The sequence below is a fragment of the Sardina pilchardus genome, chromosome 3, assembly GCF_963854185.1.
Source record: "Sardina pilchardus chromosome 3, fSarPil1.1, whole genome shotgun sequence".
NCBI classification, from domain to species: domain Eukaryota; kingdom Metazoa; phylum Chordata; class Actinopteri; order Clupeiformes; family Clupeidae; genus Sardina; species Sardina pilchardus.
In genome coordinates, this window is record NC_084996.1 from 40,827,750 (window position 1) to 40,845,445 (window position 17,696).

General features: G+C 39.5%; 1 protein-coding gene across 1 annotated transcript in view; it reads left to right on the plus strand.

The window, feature by feature from the left end:
* foxred1 (FAD-dependent oxidoreductase domain containing 1) overlaps window positions 1–16,571 on the plus strand; it is an 89,511-nt gene extending 72,940 nt beyond the window's left edge. The window contains exons 9-11 of the mRNA XM_062533296.1: window positions 12,838–12,967; window positions 13,599–13,703; window positions 16,206–16,571. Coding sequence (XP_062389280.1) covers window positions 12,838–12,967; window positions 13,599–13,703; window positions 16,206–16,460 — 490 coding nt within the window. The 3' untranslated portion in view covers window positions 16,461–16,571. The remainder of the gene's footprint in view (window positions 1–12,837; window positions 12,968–13,598; window positions 13,704–16,205) is intronic.
* The last annotated feature ends 1,125 nt before the right edge of the window (window positions 16,572–17,696 follow it).

Below are 17,696 nucleotides of genomic sequence, written 5' to 3' on the forward strand. Positions count from 1 at the left end.
AACCATGCAGAGTAACAGATCACCACATGCCAATGGATCACGTAAAAATGAAGATTTTACACAACTTACCTTCAACTGTAGCATACTCGCAATCTCTTCCCTTTCTTCTTTACTCGGGCGCCTCTGTTTTGGATATTTTTGAAAAAGGTCATGAGAGATTCGATGGTTATGGCCATCCGACACCCTAGTCACACACAGTTTTCCCTGTGTTTGGTCACATCGGAGCTGAACCGACATGGTACTACAGCCTGTCCGTAGATAATGTTGAAAAGGCCTGAAATGTTTACCTAATAACAAAGAAGACAGTCAATGAAATGGTAAAAAAAAGGCATATCATTTTACTCACTCATCCAACAACATAATTTGATGATGTTAACTACCACCTAGAGTAATTAACTGTGTCAATATTTTCATCATTAACTAGATTGGACTACACTAAGTATGTGCTGGAGAGTGCAGGGGTTTTAGATTGTTTTAGATACCTTTAGTCTCTCTCCTTCTCCCATAGTGTACACAGGAATATGTAATCCTCGAGTACACTATGGTCTCCTGTAAACTTGTACGGCAGTTGGTAAGCTTTTCTGAACGCTCTACATGAATGGGATGATATCCATTTCTACTCCACTCATGAATCGCCTTCTCTGCCTCCACAAAACTATCAAATGTCTGTCCCTTGTATAAACTGTCTGTCTTCTTTCCCTAGTGTAGCATTAAAGGGTAAAGATAACATAATATGTCACTACTGTACATGAATATAACAACAACCTAGGGTCTATTTTTCAGTGATGCCACTGAAAAGAAGCTACATTAGTATGAAATTAATACAGAATAAGTATGGCTATCAAAATCTATCATAAATCTTGGCGTAAATACAGTTGGCTTACCTAAGTTGTTGTAAGATGAGTTTTAATTGAGTCTACTCGTGGCCATTTTATCAAGACTCCACAAACAACAAATGCGGGAGATATTGCATATAAATTGTGATTGCTAGGTAACGGTAAACAAACCAAAAGATCACATTTTTTTATTTCGCTTACAAACGGACGGTTTTACCCGTTCACTGAGCAAACTTTGTGGAAATTTAGCACCACTTTCCCATCTAAAATATTGTTTTAATAATCCTAAATTGTTAGATTTAGGACTTAGATAGGACATCTCCTGCCAAGATGGTCCGTTTCTTTTGTTGTTACGTCACAGGGTGTAAATAGCTCAGCTATGGAGCCTAGGCTATTTGCACCAGGGGTAAGAAATAAAATTGACGAACTACAGGGGAATGCCCGCTTTCTTAAGGATTACAAAGACTGCTGTGTGATGGCGTTTACGGAGACCTGGTTAACCGAACACGACCAGGACTCAGGCCTGATGATCAGTGGCTTTGGAGCTCCGCACCGCCTAGATCGGAACAGTGAAGTGACGAAAAAAACTCAGGGAGGAGGGGTATGTCTTTATATTAACCAAAGATACTGTACCTCGGTTACAGTGAGAGAACGCATCTGTACCCCTGATGTGGAACTCTTATCAGTGTCGTTACGCCCCTTTTACCTACCGCGTGAGTTTCCTCAGCTCTTCATTACAGTTGTGTATATCCACCCCAGAGCACACGCCCCCTCTGCTTGTAAAACTGTTTACGAAGTGGTACAAAAACTGCAATCCATTTCTCCTGACGCCCCGGCTTTTATACTCGGTGACTTCAACCACGTTTCCCTCAAAAAGTCGGTCCCCAATTTTCACCAGTATGTATCCTGTCCTACAAGACGGGATAAGACTCTTGATCTCTGCTATGGGTCAGTAAAGGAGGCATATAAATCACTTCTGTTGCCTCCTCTGGTCAATGGAGACCACAATTGTGTGTATCTCATGCCCACATACAGAACTGTTTTGAAGAGGGAAAAGGTCTCTACAAAGGACGTCAAAAATTGGACAGAAGAGTCTGTGCAGTGCCTACAGGACTGTTTTGACTGCACTAATTGGGATATGTTTATAGAGGCATGTGGGGGAGATTTGGATCAGTTAGCCGATGTAACATGTTCCTATGCTGCATTCTGTAGAGACATGATTATTCCAAGCAAAAGGGTAAAAATGTACTCTAATAACAAGCCATGGGTCACAAAATCTGTTAAATCCTGCATTCATGCCAAGAAACTTGCCTTCAAACACGGGACTGCCTCTGAATTGTATACAGCCACAAAAGACATGAAAATTGAAATTTTAAGGGCTAAACAGAACTATAAATCAATGCTGGAAAATAAAATGGCTGCAAACCACTTGGGCTCTGCCTGGTCAAGTATGAAGGCCATCGCAGGCATCAGTAACTCAAGAAATATAAGCACTTTTGGAATCAGCATGTTCCAAAATGTTGGAAGGATGCAGTAGCTGTTCCAGTCCCCAAGATAAGCTGCCCCAAAGCACTGAATGATTTTAGGCCTATTGCACTGACATCTATTATCATGAAATCTTTTGAGAAAATAGTAAGAAATGAAATCTTAAAGAAGACTGCCTCTGATATTGATCAATATCAGTTTGCTTATAGGCCACACAGAGGGGTTGAGGATGCCACAGCCACTCTGATGAACATGCTTTTTAAACATTTAGAAGGAAAGGGAACACATGCTCAGCTTTTATTTATATATTTCTCATCTGCTTTTAACACAATTCAACCTCACATCTTAACAGAAAGACTTTTAGAGCAATTTGATCTTAGTAAAAATCTTGTTGGCTGGGTTTTAGATTTTTTAACTGACAGGACACAAAGAGTGCGAGTCAATGGAGTACTGTCTGATCAGATATGTTCCTCCACTGGCTCCCCTCAGGGCTGTGTCCTGTCTCCTCTCTTGTTCATCCTCTACACCAACATGTGTCACAGCAACAGAGAGGGCAGATTTATTTTAAAGTATGCAGATGACTCTGTCATTGTAAGCCTTCTACAAGGGAATGAAACAGGTCATGGTCCAGTTGTCCGGGATTTTGTAGACTGGTGTGATAGGTCCTTTCTACAAATGAACATTTCCAAAACAAAAAACATGTGCATTGACTTTAGGAAACTCACCATGGCTAAGGAAATCACCAACATAAAGGGTCAAGCAGTGGAGTGTGTCAACAAATACAAATACCTGGGGACCATTATTGACAATAATTTAAACTTTGAGGCAAACTGTGAGGCTGCATACAAAAAGGGGAACCAGCGGCTATACTGTCTGAGGAAATTGGCCTCCCTCCACATCGACAGAAAGCTGCTCACTATGTTTTATCACTGCTTCACTGAATCTGTCATCTCTTTTAACCTGGTCTCTTGGTTCAGCAACCTACCCCTGAAAAATAAAAATTCCCTTAACCAAATCGTGAGGTGGGCTAGTAGGCTGATTGGAGAGCCACAGCTGAGCCTGGAGTCCCTACACAGCAGGCAGCTACAGAGGCTAGTTGGGTCAATCTTAGATGATAGATCCCACCCACTACACAGCGAATTTCAGCATCTCCCATCAGGCCGCAGGTATAAAATGCCCGCCTGCAAAACTAAAAGATACAGATGCAGTTTTGTTCCCTCAGCTGTCATAATATTAAATAACACTTAGGCTATTAGATTACACAATTTATCTAACTTATTGACTTCACAGCCTTCTTAATGTACTTATATATTTATTACTCATTCTGGCTTAGTTGCGAGAATCTGTTATTCTGTATTTTATCCCCTGAATTAATTATATATTTATTTATATTTTAGAGATTTAACCATGTCTTTAAGTCTGGAGCACTGTTGCCACTGTTATGTCAATGTCTTCTTGTTTTTTGTCAATGTCATTAATGTTGTCTATGTGTGTGTAAGCAGCCTACTCTTTTTACCTGCAACCAAATCTACCCTTGGGTACAATAAAAGTTACCTTACCTTACCTTACCTTACTCCGATACTATTTACACCCGGGTGCAAATAATCAACATTACTGTTTACACCCGGGTGTGTCTAATCAACAATGCTATTTACACCGATGTCTAACATCCATGTACACTGTCAATAGGCCTGTAGGCTATTTACCAGCTCTACAGTTTTTAGCTGTTTCGCCATGTCTGGGTAACTTACAATATATGGAAGTGATTATACAAATATTAGGCTGATGAGTGGTCATGTGGTAGCTTGATCAAAGGCAAGCTAGTTCAAAGAATTATTTTCTGAGTTGTCTTCCAGGCAGCGCTGCCACTGTTGACTTAAACTTCTACTCAATTGTACAAAACTGAAATAAAACTAGTTTATCTTTGACAGGTTCAAAAAGCACAAACTCTTATTTGCCGCGAGGTAACGTCATCTAAGAAAAGAGAGAGTCGTTCGTACCATGAAAAAAAAGGCATCACCTGAGCAGAGATTCGAACCTTGGATCTCTGAGCCAAAGTCCGATCACGTATCCACTACACTACAGCCCGTGGAGAAATCTCGGGAGATATTGCATATAAATTGTGATTGTTAGGTAACGGTAAACAAACCAAAAGATCGCATTTTTTTATTTCGCTTACAAACGGACGGTTTTACCCGTTCTCTGAGCAAACTTTGTGGAAATTTAGCACCACTTTCCCATCTAAAATATTGTTTTAATAATCCTAAATTGTTAGATTTAGGACTTAGATAGGACATCTCCTGCCAAGATGGGGGGTGTCCTACGAAGCTCGATTAGTGGCTTAGCGAGGTATGTTGCGCTCAAAACCAGGGTATGCTGTCATACGAAAGTGGATTTGTTTTAGCGTCGCTGTATCACCATGGTATCTTATGCTCCCAACCAAACCTGGTCGGGAGCGGGTTATGTGCTTAGTTATAGCTCAAATCGTGAAATATCACCGCCCTCTGACCAATTCTAACCAATCCATTATCTTGAAAAACGAAGGTATCTCATGTGTGCTAATCTGTCATACTTTGAACAGGTCCATCCCCGCCTCTGCAAACATTTTGAATCTCGAAGGCGCTTTTAACTATGTTGTGCGTGCAAATATGTCACTACTATGGACATGCATGCCATACAATATCTGATGACCATCGACTTTTTGATGTTATAGGTTAGACACTAAAAAAGACCACCCTAGATTTCGCTACCGCTCATAAATGCGGAAGTAATCGTTTTTAAACCTAGGCTGTCTTGTGCGTCTCCACGTTTCCCGATTGGTCAAAATCACCCCAACCACGAGAACGCGCACAGACAAATTTATCACATACCTGCTGTCGTAGGATCACTTAACTTAATACCCGAGTTGAGGCTTTGTGCAGCCTCGAAATGTCTAGATAACCTAGATTTGTCTAACTTGCTTCGTAGGACACCCCAATGGTCCGTTTCTTTTGTTGTTACGTCACAGGGTGTAAATAGCTCAGCTATGGGGCCTAGGCTATTTGCACCCGGGGTGCAAATAGACACTCCGTTAATATATTCGGGTGCTCTGCCATTTATGGCTTTGTCTGTTAGAAGTAGAATTTTGAAGTTTTTGTGATCTGCTTTATGTGACTATTGAGTAGAAGTTCTTGATCAATTGTAACTCCTAGATTTTTAACACTTGTGGATGAGGTTAGTGAGAGATCACTATATGTAACCTGTGATGTGGATAGGATATCCCTAGTCTTTTTAGGACCTAAAACCATAACTTCTGTTTTATCTGAGTTCAATAAAAGGAAGTTATTAGTCATCCAAATTTTTATGTCTCTCAGACACTTGAGATCAAGGAAGTCTGTGAGTCTTTAGTCCCTAGTCCTCAGGGCTGACATCGGGATTGGGCCAAGAACCCCTTTGAGTAGAAGCATAATCTTGGTGTCAAATGAAAGCTAACATTCTGGAGATTTTATCCACATTTGCATGACACGGACTGTCATAGAATCAAAGAAGAAGGATAACTTTACACTTTCATTTGTGGGGGTTAAACTTGCAGCATATTTAGCATTTTATTGTGTAAAAGGTAACATGCTAATTTGCTGTTCCTGTATTAGAAATACATCATGATACTTTTACTGATTTAGGCTACTTAATGTAAATAGACTATTTATGTCTATTATGTCTATATTTATGTCTAATGTAGTGTTTAAGCACTAGCCAGCAGTGGCAGCTTCCACTTGTGATTGTGTGTGTGTCTCCTTCTTCAATTGCTGTACCTCCGTTGTCACCTCCTTCTCCCTCTGGTCACCCCTCTGGTCACCCCTCTCTTATCACCTCCTTGGCCATTTCCCTCTCTTTCCTTCTTCTCCTGATATATAAAAATCTCAGTTAGTGTTCAAATGGTTTGAGAAAGGTGGTATCCTAATCAGTTTTTGGAGAATGTGTGTTCCCCCACCAAAAAGTTGGAAAGAATTGTAAACACCATTTGCCAGTGTTGGTCAAGTTACTTGGGAAAAGTAATTAGTTACTGATTACTTATCCAAGAAAGTAATCTGTTACTTTACTGATTACTTTTTCAAAAGTAATTAGTTACTTTACTAATTACTTTACTTAGTTACTTTTCAAAAACACACTAGCTCAGCTACACAACCTCAATATGCTATAAAGCAATACACCTTTCAGCCTTATATATTCTTTCTGCATATTCCATTCTATAAAATAGAATCAAATGCAGTGTTGTGCATAAACGATTTCTGTGAACTATGAACTGCATGCAACACATTTGTAAATAAAGATCTTGAACGTGAATTCCTTCAGATTATGTTAAATGAACAACGAGCGTCACTACTGAGTTCCAATTAAACGTTATGCAGTTAATCTGCTCGGATTGCCTGCATGTCACGCTCCAATCTTTCATCGATGCTGCGGATGTAACCGAACACATGCTGCATTTGTTGCAACAACATTCGAAACGGGCGCGCTGTCGGTGGTAAAACAAAAACAGTAGCCTAAGCCCTGTGACAGCGGCCGCATATTCTGCGCCACCCCTCACTCAAACACACAGAGAATCTGGAATGTATAATTAACCGAAGAGTTGGACCTCCGTTTGGCAAACCTCATAGGCTACTGCAGGGGTAATGTCTGAAAGCGACTAGCCTAGAGAATGATACAGGCTCTACCTAAGCTATTTACGGACATTTTACTCATTGTCTCGCAAAGACTCCGACGGTTACCTACAAACTTAACCTTATGTCCACCGAAAACAAGTTTGAGCGTCAACAACCTCAATTTCGAATTTGAAAAAAAATTTGAGTTGAAGCATCAGTCCAGAGTGAAAGCTATAGGCGAAAGCATAAGTCATCGAAATTAAATGAAAGTAGAAAGAAGAATAAAGTGAAGTAAAGATAAGTAAAACAAGTCCCTGTCCCGAACTATGGGAAAAGTTTAGGAAAACCCCAACTCACGTAGGCTATGAAATGCAGCATGGTCATGCTCTCTCCCGCACTCCGTTGTCTTGCTGATATGCGTCTGTTGTTTACATCTCTCGCAATGCCTTGCACGTTATAGGCTACTGGTTGTCAGACAGTCTCACAAAGCAATTAAAATCTAGGTTTAGTAACGCAGCCTGCTTGCAGGAAAGTAAAGGTAATCTAATTACTGTTTTTGCAATTGTAATCCCTTACTTTACTCGTTACTTGAAAAAAGTAATCGGATTACAGTAACGTGTTACTTCTAACGCGTTACTGCCCATCACTGTTGCCCACTAACTAGCACATTAAGATTGCAAACTGATAATAGTAATAGTAAAAATGATGATAATAATAATGTTGTTTCAATGTTTCACAAGAGCAAGCCTACTCACATGCACCATCATTTAACGTGTGTATGTATAAAGTACAGGCGTGCACGCTCAGAAGGAGTAGCGTAACCTCTGAACTAGCCCACAACAGATAGCTGTCAATGGATGACATCTCAAGTAAATTATGCAATCCCCCCAAAACGTGTGACTGTATTGGAGCAAACAGCAACTTAAATTACAATTCAGTGACATTGGCTCTACATAGTAAATCCCTGGCACCCTCTGGCTTTACCTCATTGGACACTGGCACACGGACATCTATGGGGTATCTCCTACGAAGCTTGATTAGTGGGTTAATTAGCGAGGTATGTGGCGTCGAAAGACCGGGTATGCGGTCATACGAAAGTGTCTCTGTTTTAGCGTCACTCTATAACCATGATGCCTTATGCTGCCAACCAAACCTGCTCGGGAGCAGGTTATGTGTTAAGTTGTAGCCCAAATAGTGTAAAACTACCACCTACTGACCAATCAATTATCTTGAAAAAGCGAAGTTATCCCATGTGTAAGATTCTCATCTTACAGGTGGAGCCTCGCCTCTTCAAACATTTTGAAACTCGCAGGCGCATTCAACTGTATTTACTCATAAATCGGGGGAGTGAAAGCAAAGCGTTTGCTAGCATACATGAACTATGCCACTACTAGAATCTTGAATCTTGGACATGCAATAGCATACATAAATGCGGTGGTCGTTTCTTTTTTTTTTTTTTTTTTAACTCATTGGCTGCCAGCCATTTTCAGTGCAGAGCGCTCCATACTGCCAGACGTTTTACAGCATTTTGACTGTTTTTCCCAGATCCACCGAATGGTGAGCTTTGTAAACACTGACGGTACCAAATGAAAGAGTAGACCCTCTTCTTTCACCAGGAAAAAACGGTTTCTATCGTTTTTCGTTCTTTAGTAATCGTCAGTAGAACGTGGGTTAGTTTTGCTAAAAACACCTGTTTTTGACAAAAAAATGGAGAAAACGATCTTTTTTGTGAAAATCAACTTTTTAACGTTAGCGTTTCAGTAGTATGTCGACCACGATTGCACTGTTATCTCGTCAAGGTTGCTAGGGACTCTGATGGTCGCTATAGACTCCGAACAGGACGGTAGACTAGTTTTTAAGCTAGCACTAGCAAAGTTGTTGTTAGTCTATATAGAAATATTCAATGTAAATGGATCATACCGTTCACGTGTTTTCCATCCTTGATGTAAGAAGTGAGCATATTTATTCCCTGCACCGCATGCAAACTAGATCCACTGTGGTCGATCTTCAGTGTGTTAGCTTGTTGTATGTCTCTGCATGTGCACTCTGCAGGCAGATACTAATCATCCAAATGGCACTGCTTCCATCTAGCGGTTCGGATCGCTAGTACAGTCTGTTTACAAGCCTGAAACTCTGCCAGATCGTTCCCAAGCCCACCCATGAGCCCTCCCCATTGAAAAATGCAATTGACGTCTATAGACACATATAACATATGTGTCTAAAAATTTACGTTTAAAGACGTCAATGGCAGTGAATGAGTTAATAGGCGATCTTGCATCTCCATGTTTCATGATTGGCAACAACACCGAGAATGGTTATTTGACTTATTTTGGGTTGAATGACGGCTGTCTCGCATAGTTTCCCTTTGATACCCCGAGTTCAGGCTTTGTGTAGCTCGATATGTCTAGATAGCCTAGATATGTCTCACTTGCTTCATAGGATACCCCACTAGCCAGCCAACTCCAGTCAACAAATCATCTGCTAATTTAACAGCTAACTTAGCAATAGGGGTATACCTCTTCCTCTTTTTGGCTGGTGTCAACCAACAATGAAAACATTTTGTCTGGCTGCCTTTCAGTGTCCTTTTAATCTTTCCACCCATTAGCATGCACCTGTCAGCTTTCTCCTACCATTCATCCCAGCGACAAAATGGTAAACAAACCTTCGGTAGAGAAAGCAGGTTGGGTAATACCAAGTAGTCGGTGGGCTGGGGGTACATTACAGAATATTTAAAACATGATACTATCTTGCTGGCAAATGAAATAAAAAAGAAAACAAACTAAAGTTATTCATTCAGCATATTTCATATTTAGCTTAATCTGAATGATGTGATGATATGGGAGTTACAGCTTCACAAAACCTGGTGTCAGGCCTCAATTTTGTTTCAAGGCCATTTCAAGTGGCCCAAATATGGGCAGTTCCAGAGATGCATGTTACCCGCTGAAAGAGAAAACAATATTCAAGCCTCTGTAACCCTTTGCCAGTACATCACACAGTCACATGGACTGTTTCCTAGAATTCCTCAGACTGTCAGCTTTCAATAGAGGCCAGGTTTGTGATGATGTGCCCTCCTGAGTAGATGATGTGGAATGCCGGTAAAAGCACCCAAAATGGGTCCTGATACAAACTGTAACCCATAAGAAGCTTTTAGAAGACTAATGTCTCTTGAAAGAACCCTCTTGAAAGATCCACAACTGTTACCGGAATGGAGTGTACTGGGCAACTAATTTCACCAACATGGAACCACTGATGAAAAGAGTCTTGAATTTGACCTACCGTTTATTGCTGGTCGACATAACAGACGTCCACTAATAGATAGTGTTAATGTTTGTGTGGAATACACTGCTTCCACTCGCACTGCTCCTTGCAAGCATATTGGGTGTGTCAAACAGGCAGCCCTGAGTGAGCGAGGGAGGAACGTCAACACAGGTTCAGTTCTTGCAGACTTGTGGATAAAGCAAAAGGTCAAAGTGAAAACTATTTTGGACAGCCTACATCTTGGATAGTGAAAGCCAAAAGGTAGCCTACTCTGAGACTTGTCTGTAAAAGATATTGGAAAGCCATATAAAGGGAAGTAACACTTAGAACTTGGCACCTCGCAACCTTTTTAAAGAGTTCAAAAAATGATTGTTTAAGAAATATGATATGGAAAACACCATTGTATGATAAGCTCCAAGCCCATCCCCTCGATTATAGGCTAAAGACACCCATGCAATTCGTATAGATCCGCTGAGTTTTCTTTGGGGTGGGGGGGGGTTATTTCGGTAGCCTAACCTATTTTAACACAGGCAGCTGACAATGATGACGGGTTTGATGGCTCTTTCAGAATATCACTCCGCAAGCCTTGTCCGTTCTCTAATGGATTTCATTGAAAGTGAAAGCTGACGGATTGACGAATGTTTTAAAAGACATAATTGATGAAGTTGTTTTTTTTGTTTGTTTGTTGGCTTTGCCTCAAAACCAGGTCTGACCTGGGTTGGTTGCAACCTGACCCCATGGCTTAGTGACTGGTCTGGTCTGCCAAAAGCTCACGAGAACCTTAAAGGAACACTTCACTTTTGTCGGTTAAAGTTTTTTTTTTTTGCTGAATCTAGTAGAGTAGGTGTACCTCTTTAAGATTTAAGAGGGTGCCCGGTGATATCCCTTGGGCAATTTTGTATATTAAGCCTTTCTTGTCCAATGTGTTGAATATAAGGCAGATATGGATGAGTTTCCTCTCTCACTCGGAGAACAAAATCTCCACTTCACAAGCATCTACATACACCAAACTTTTCAGTCTTATACCTAACCATGTTTAGAATGATTTTGCAGAGGGGTTTGTTGATATATGATTCTTAGCCTGATTTACATGACATTTTATTCCAAAAAACATGGCGAAAATGGATTTTTTAAAGGCTGGTATATAGTATTTTCTGATTTACTGAATAACTAAATGAGATATCCATAATTCCCTCTCTAAAATACTTTTCATCTCTTATGTCAACAAAATGAAAAGAAAAAAATTGAAACTGGCTTTGTCCAATGTTCAGATTTGATCTTTTTACGTTTATGCAAATCAGCGCATATTTAATTACATCATACCTAATTTGCATATTAAAACATTAAATTTCAGAAAACTTGTAATACATTTATTTTTCATATTGATCTAAGTAATCAACTGGTGAAGTTTCATAGTGATATCTGCTTGTTAATTTTTTTACCCTATTCACCTGTAGTATATCCGCCTTATAGTCAACACATTGGACAAGAAAGGCTTAATATATGAAATTGCCCAAGGGATATCACCGGGCACCCTCTTAAATCTTAAAGAGGTACCCCTAGTCTACTAGATTCTGCAAAAAAAAAAACTTTAACCGACAAAGCCAGGTTCACCTAAATTATGGCATTTGGCTCCCGGACTATAGTGTGTGCACTTGTAAAACTAGTGACTAGTCACAGTAGGGCCTACCATTTATTTAAAAAAAAAAAAAAAAAAAAAAAAGATTTTTTTATTCTAAATAACGAACGGTGTTTTAAGGACAGAATAGACCATGCCCGTAGCAAGCAATGTTAAAGCCATACAGAGAACATTCTAAAGCAGCCAAATTGCAGAAACAGGATCAATCATCGAGATTTCAGTGTCAAAAACTCGTTTGCATGCTAGGCAATACAGAAAACGGGCTTAAAGTGTAAAATACCGAACTATTCCTTTAATATGTGGACCAAACATTGGATTCATAATAGAAATAACAAGTAGTCGCAAACGTCACTAATAGGTGGATCGCAGTCCAGATCCGACTTCTGATGAGGTTGAGTCAGAAGTTGCTATGGTGATGAGACTCACTGACAGCCTAAAAGGGAAAGCAGAAGACGAGAGAAGACGAAGCAAGAGACAATCAGATTAATAAATAAATTAGCAATAAATCATGTTTTTCAAATCATGAAGGAGAAAGCTAGACAGTTAGAACAGAGCTTTCAAACAATATGAGACAAAACAACAGGATTTAATAATGAAGTCCGACACAATGGTTTAGATGTATTTGGTCTATAAGAATAAACCATTTATTTATTATTAAGCAGATGATACAGACAATACAAATGTAACAAATGCATGATCAGTTATACACAAAGTAAATATACTGCATATTCATTTGAGACCATTTCGGAGTAGAGACAGAATTAGACCCACTAGAAGTCTCCACCCATTAGATGCTATAATAATGCGAATATGGTATTGACCATTTGTACAAGCGTGGTCAGTGCTACAAATTCTTCAGGCATAGCATGCATGATTAAGTTTTTGATTACATACAATAAAAGTAATGAAGATCTTTGAAGTTGTCTTAGACCATAATGTCTATGCTTCTGGCTAATTGTTACTATTACTACTATTACTATTACTATTGTGTTTTTAGATACATCTATGTGGTACACTGTCCACATGGACCAGGAATGGACACCCCTTTCTTAGTTGATTACTCAGGAGTATATCTCAGAAGGGAGGGACTTGGAGGGAACTACATCACTGGACTGTCACCCGATGAGGTAATAAAATAGTTCTAATTGTGTGTGTGTGTGTGTGTGTGTGTGTGGTGGTGTTTAGATGTTAAAGGGATAGTTCGGGTTTTAAGACACGAAGTTATATTGGTTCCCTGTCAGCAACGTTGTGCATCAGCACTGACTTACCCCCCGACAGCGTCCTGTGAGCCGAGATCCAGCCGGTTTTTGATGCTGAAGAAAGTAGTCCGGCAAGTTGCTGGAGTCACGAAAGTAAAGTGTTTTTCTTCTCAAAACCATATGCGTTCAAAAGAGTGATATATTTGCACCACAAAAATGTTGTCCAGGAAAAATTCAAACCTCGTTATCACTTGGCACTATTTTTCTCGATTCCTATCACTGCGCGCTACTGACAGCTGGACAACGTTTTTGTGGTGCAAATATATCACTCTTTTTGACGCATATGGTTTTGAGAAGAAAAACACTTTACTTTTGTAACCCCAGCAACTTGCCGGACTACTCTTCAGCGTCAAAAACGATCAAAAACCGACTGGATCTCGGCTCACAGGACGCTGTCGGGGGGTAAGTCAGTGCTGATGCACAACGTTGCTGACAGGGAACCCACATAACTTTGTGTCTTAAAACCCGAACTATCCCTTTAATACTCTTGTTCTTTCAGGTAGAAGAGCCGAACTCTACAAACCTTGATGTTGACCATGATTTCTTCCATGAAAAAATCTGGGCAAATTTGGCTCATCGTGTTCCTGCTTTTGAATGTTTAAAGGTAAGTCTATGATTTGGTCATCATTAATGTGTTAACAACACATTTCTGCCACCTCAGCAGCTGAAAAACGCACTTGAGGATATTTACGGTCTGACATGTTTATTCATTGTACAGCCGCGAATGAGCTGAACGCAGAAGTTTCGTAGGCGGGGCAATCACAAGATGTAAAATGACATAAAACTCAGCCAATAGGCTATTAAAACTAACTAAACTACTTGACAGTGATTGGCCAGCTGTTGACAACGTATCTACAGTGCCTATAGAAAGTCATCATACCCTTTTGAAATAGTTACTTTTTTTGTCTTACAGCCTGAAATCAAAACCTATTTTAAAAACAATCTTTTGCAGTTTTATTCACAAATCTAGCTGTACAACATCAAAATAATGAAAAAAAAGTCAACCGTTCTGAAAATTAATAAAAAAAAATAGAATAACAGGGTTGGAAAAGTCATCATACCCCTGACTTAATACTTTGTATAGCTTCCTTTTGCTTTCATTACAGCCCTCAATCTGTTTGGATCCTGAAAATGAAATTAAGCCAGTCTCCCCCAGAGTTAGAACAGTGAAAAAATCCCTGTTAAAATCCGTCCGGGCATTGTCCTGCTTTGGGAGCAGCGTTTTTAGCTTTAGCTTAGCACAGTTGCTGTAAATGAAGGGTGTCAGTTAGCACGTCCTCCAAAAAAGTGACTGAGACATCTAAATTTTTTTCTAAATATATCTTGTGAGACGTGTGTTCAGAACGAGCACAAATCATAATGTTAAATCGAACAAGGCTATTACCTGGGCAGATATTTACTTGGAACTATATTCAGCCTCATCACAGGCGAAGCACAGCTAGTCTCACGTAGCCATAGCACATAGCACTTGAAAACTCCTAACTTCCAGATTCGACTGGAACTTCACAGGATGGGATTCAAGTGCTGCTGCCTGAGAACTTTGCGCCTATTTAGCGGTGGTTCGCCTGTGATGAGGCCGAATATAGTTCTAAGTAAATATCTGCCCAGGTAATAACCTCGTTCAATTTTGCATTATGATATGTACTCGTTTTGAACACATAGCTCCCAAGATATATTTAGAAAAAAATGTAGATGTCTCGGTCACTTTTTTTGGAGGGCGTGCTAACTGACACCCTTCATTTACAGCAACTGTGCTAAGCTAAAGCTAAAAACGCTGCTCCCAAAGCAGGACAATGCCCGGACGGATTTTAACCGGGTTTTTTTCACTGTTCTAACTCCGGGGGTGACCGAGACTGGCTTAATTTCATTTTTGGGTGGAGTATTCCTTTAAAAGTTACTTTTCTTAGTAACTAATTACTTTTGATATACAGTAACTGGTCAACTAATTCAATTACTTTTAAAAGAAGTAACTAGTAACTGTAACTGAGTACTAATTTTCAGTAACTTGCCCAACACTGATTACAACCAATTGAAAACATGCAACGGGCGGGACGTTCTGAAATTTGGAAGGGAGTGCATGCACTGCTGTAGCCAATCAACCATGGTGATTTTGTGTCAATCTGGGAATGAGTGCTGCAGACATGGCTTATCACAGGTAGGCTATTCAGGGCAGCAGGTGTTGGGGCGTTTCATTCCTAATTTGTAACAGTCCGGTGATGTAGACTCGCCAGAGAAGTGCAGGACTACGTCAGCATTCCAATAGCATTTTGGACCAAAATGGCATGGCATGTTTCAACCTGTAGAAAGTGTGGAGAGCTATATCTCCAATACAAAATCATACGAAATGTTACTTTTATCTGGAAACACTATTTTTGTCAATATTAACCTTGGTAATAGTGTAGATTGAATTACTTATGAGTAATTTCAATCAATCAACAGCTCAGAAAAACATATTTTAGGGAGCAGTTACACTTTCAAACGGATTGTTTTTTGTATGGCACTGGAACATACTTGAGCTGAATGAAGCGTCTGGGGTTACTTGTTAGCACAAAACATGAATATTACATATTTCCATGTCAGATGTCCTGCAAATTGACAGTATAGGCTAGAATATCTGACATTTAAGAATAATTAATATTGCTAACACAAATTTGTGTGATTTGTGTGTAATGTTCAGTACCTTCAATCGACTCTGAGCAATCCACCCCAGCCCTGCCCTGGGCTACCATCTGGCTGGAGACATCCTGTCTTCAGAATCCCCATTTGCCATATCAGTTTCAAAATTACCATCCGCCATCACAGTTACTTATCAGCTTTCTCTGTAGACCACAGGCCTAGCCTGTTAGCTAAAAGAAAGATGGCTGATATTGTTTTTAGTGTCTGCAAGTAAAGTCCCTCCCACTGCTCTTTATTGTATATACAGTAGGTCTGTAGCTTGAGTGCTGTTTATCCATGGAAACGAAAACATGGAAAAGGATATAAATAGAACAAAATCTAAATAAGAATAGGTTATAAAAATAATATTACAATGTGACATTATATAGATGGTAGCCAGGTTATTATTTTTTGTGCCTCTGACTAATGGACAACTTTGTTTCTGTGGCAGGTTACAAGTGCATGGGCTGGTTTTTATGACTACAACACCTTTGATCAGAATGGCTTATTGGGAATCCATCATCAAGTGCGAAATATGTATTTTGCCACTGGATTTAGTGGACATGGGCTGCAACAGTCTCCTGCCATTGGTCGCGCCATGGCTGAGCTTATTTTAGACGGAAGCTACCAAACTCTGAATCTTAGTGCCCTGGATGTTAAGAGGATTTTTTATGAAGAACCCTTATTAGAGAAAAATATTGTATGACGGAATTGTATTGTGATGCCATGGCTGAGTTTATTTAAGGTGAAAGCTATTAATATAGTGTTTTTAAGCCATGCTATGTACTCAATAAACACAGATCTGCTATTAAATAAATGACTTGAGTCTTCTTTGCACTATTGTTGAAGAGTTGGGAAACATGTCATAATATAATGTATATGATAAGTAGTTTTCATGTGCTTTCCTCTAAAAATACCATTATCATACTTAATCTAGTGTTGATGCTACCATTACTGTACTGTATAAAACTACACTCCTCACCCCTAGATTTTAACCTATGATAACTGTTGCCACTTTTATGGAATCAGAATCAGCTTTATAGAGCTCCACAGTCCCGCCCCTCCTCCGAGAGAGGTGCTTGTCCGGAAGTAAATTTCTCATTCATTTCTCCCATTGACTTCTGGAAAAATCCGTATATAAAGAGTTTTAGACCATGCCTTAGGCTAACCAGCTACGATGTGACTCGTAAGCATATAACTTATAATTTCGAGTGAAAAAATGAACAAAAAATGTAAAAAAAGCGAAAGGTACAAGACTGTGTACATATCTTAAATTCCGAATTAGAAAACTCAAATCCCATCATGCTTTGCAAACGTACACACATTTCCAACATTTGCAGCCTAACGATAGTTTAACATGGTTCCATATTAATCTAAGAGAAGAGGATGATTACTTCCTACCGTTTCCATTGAGTAAATTCAACCTTCAAGATGAGAAACCCGTTATTTTTCGGAAGACCACACATCGGTCCTGACAGCCCTGCAGCCATTTTATGTTTTGAAGTTCCAGCGAGACGAAGCTGGACGATAGGCGCGGGAGAAGTTGAGTACAGTTTATTTGGGATTGCCATGGCAACGGCAATCTCTACCAATCAAAGGCTCTGCTTTCACCAGTTTTACACGGTAGGGTGTTGGGTAGTGTACTCTCTCGTTAAATCGTGAATAAAACATTGTTTTCTCAAAACAAGGTTGATGCCCCGTTAACTTTTGACATCTATATGAGCAGGTACAGTGCCTATAGAAAGTCATCATACCCTTTTGAAATAGTTACTTTTTTTGTCTTACAGTCTGAAATCAAAACCCATTTAAAAAGTTTTATTAAGTCCAGTTTTATTAACAAATTTAGCTGTACAACATCAAAATAATGAAAAAAAAGTAAACAGTTCTGAAAATTAATAAAAAATGAAAAACTAGAATAACAGGGTTGGAAAAGTCATCATAC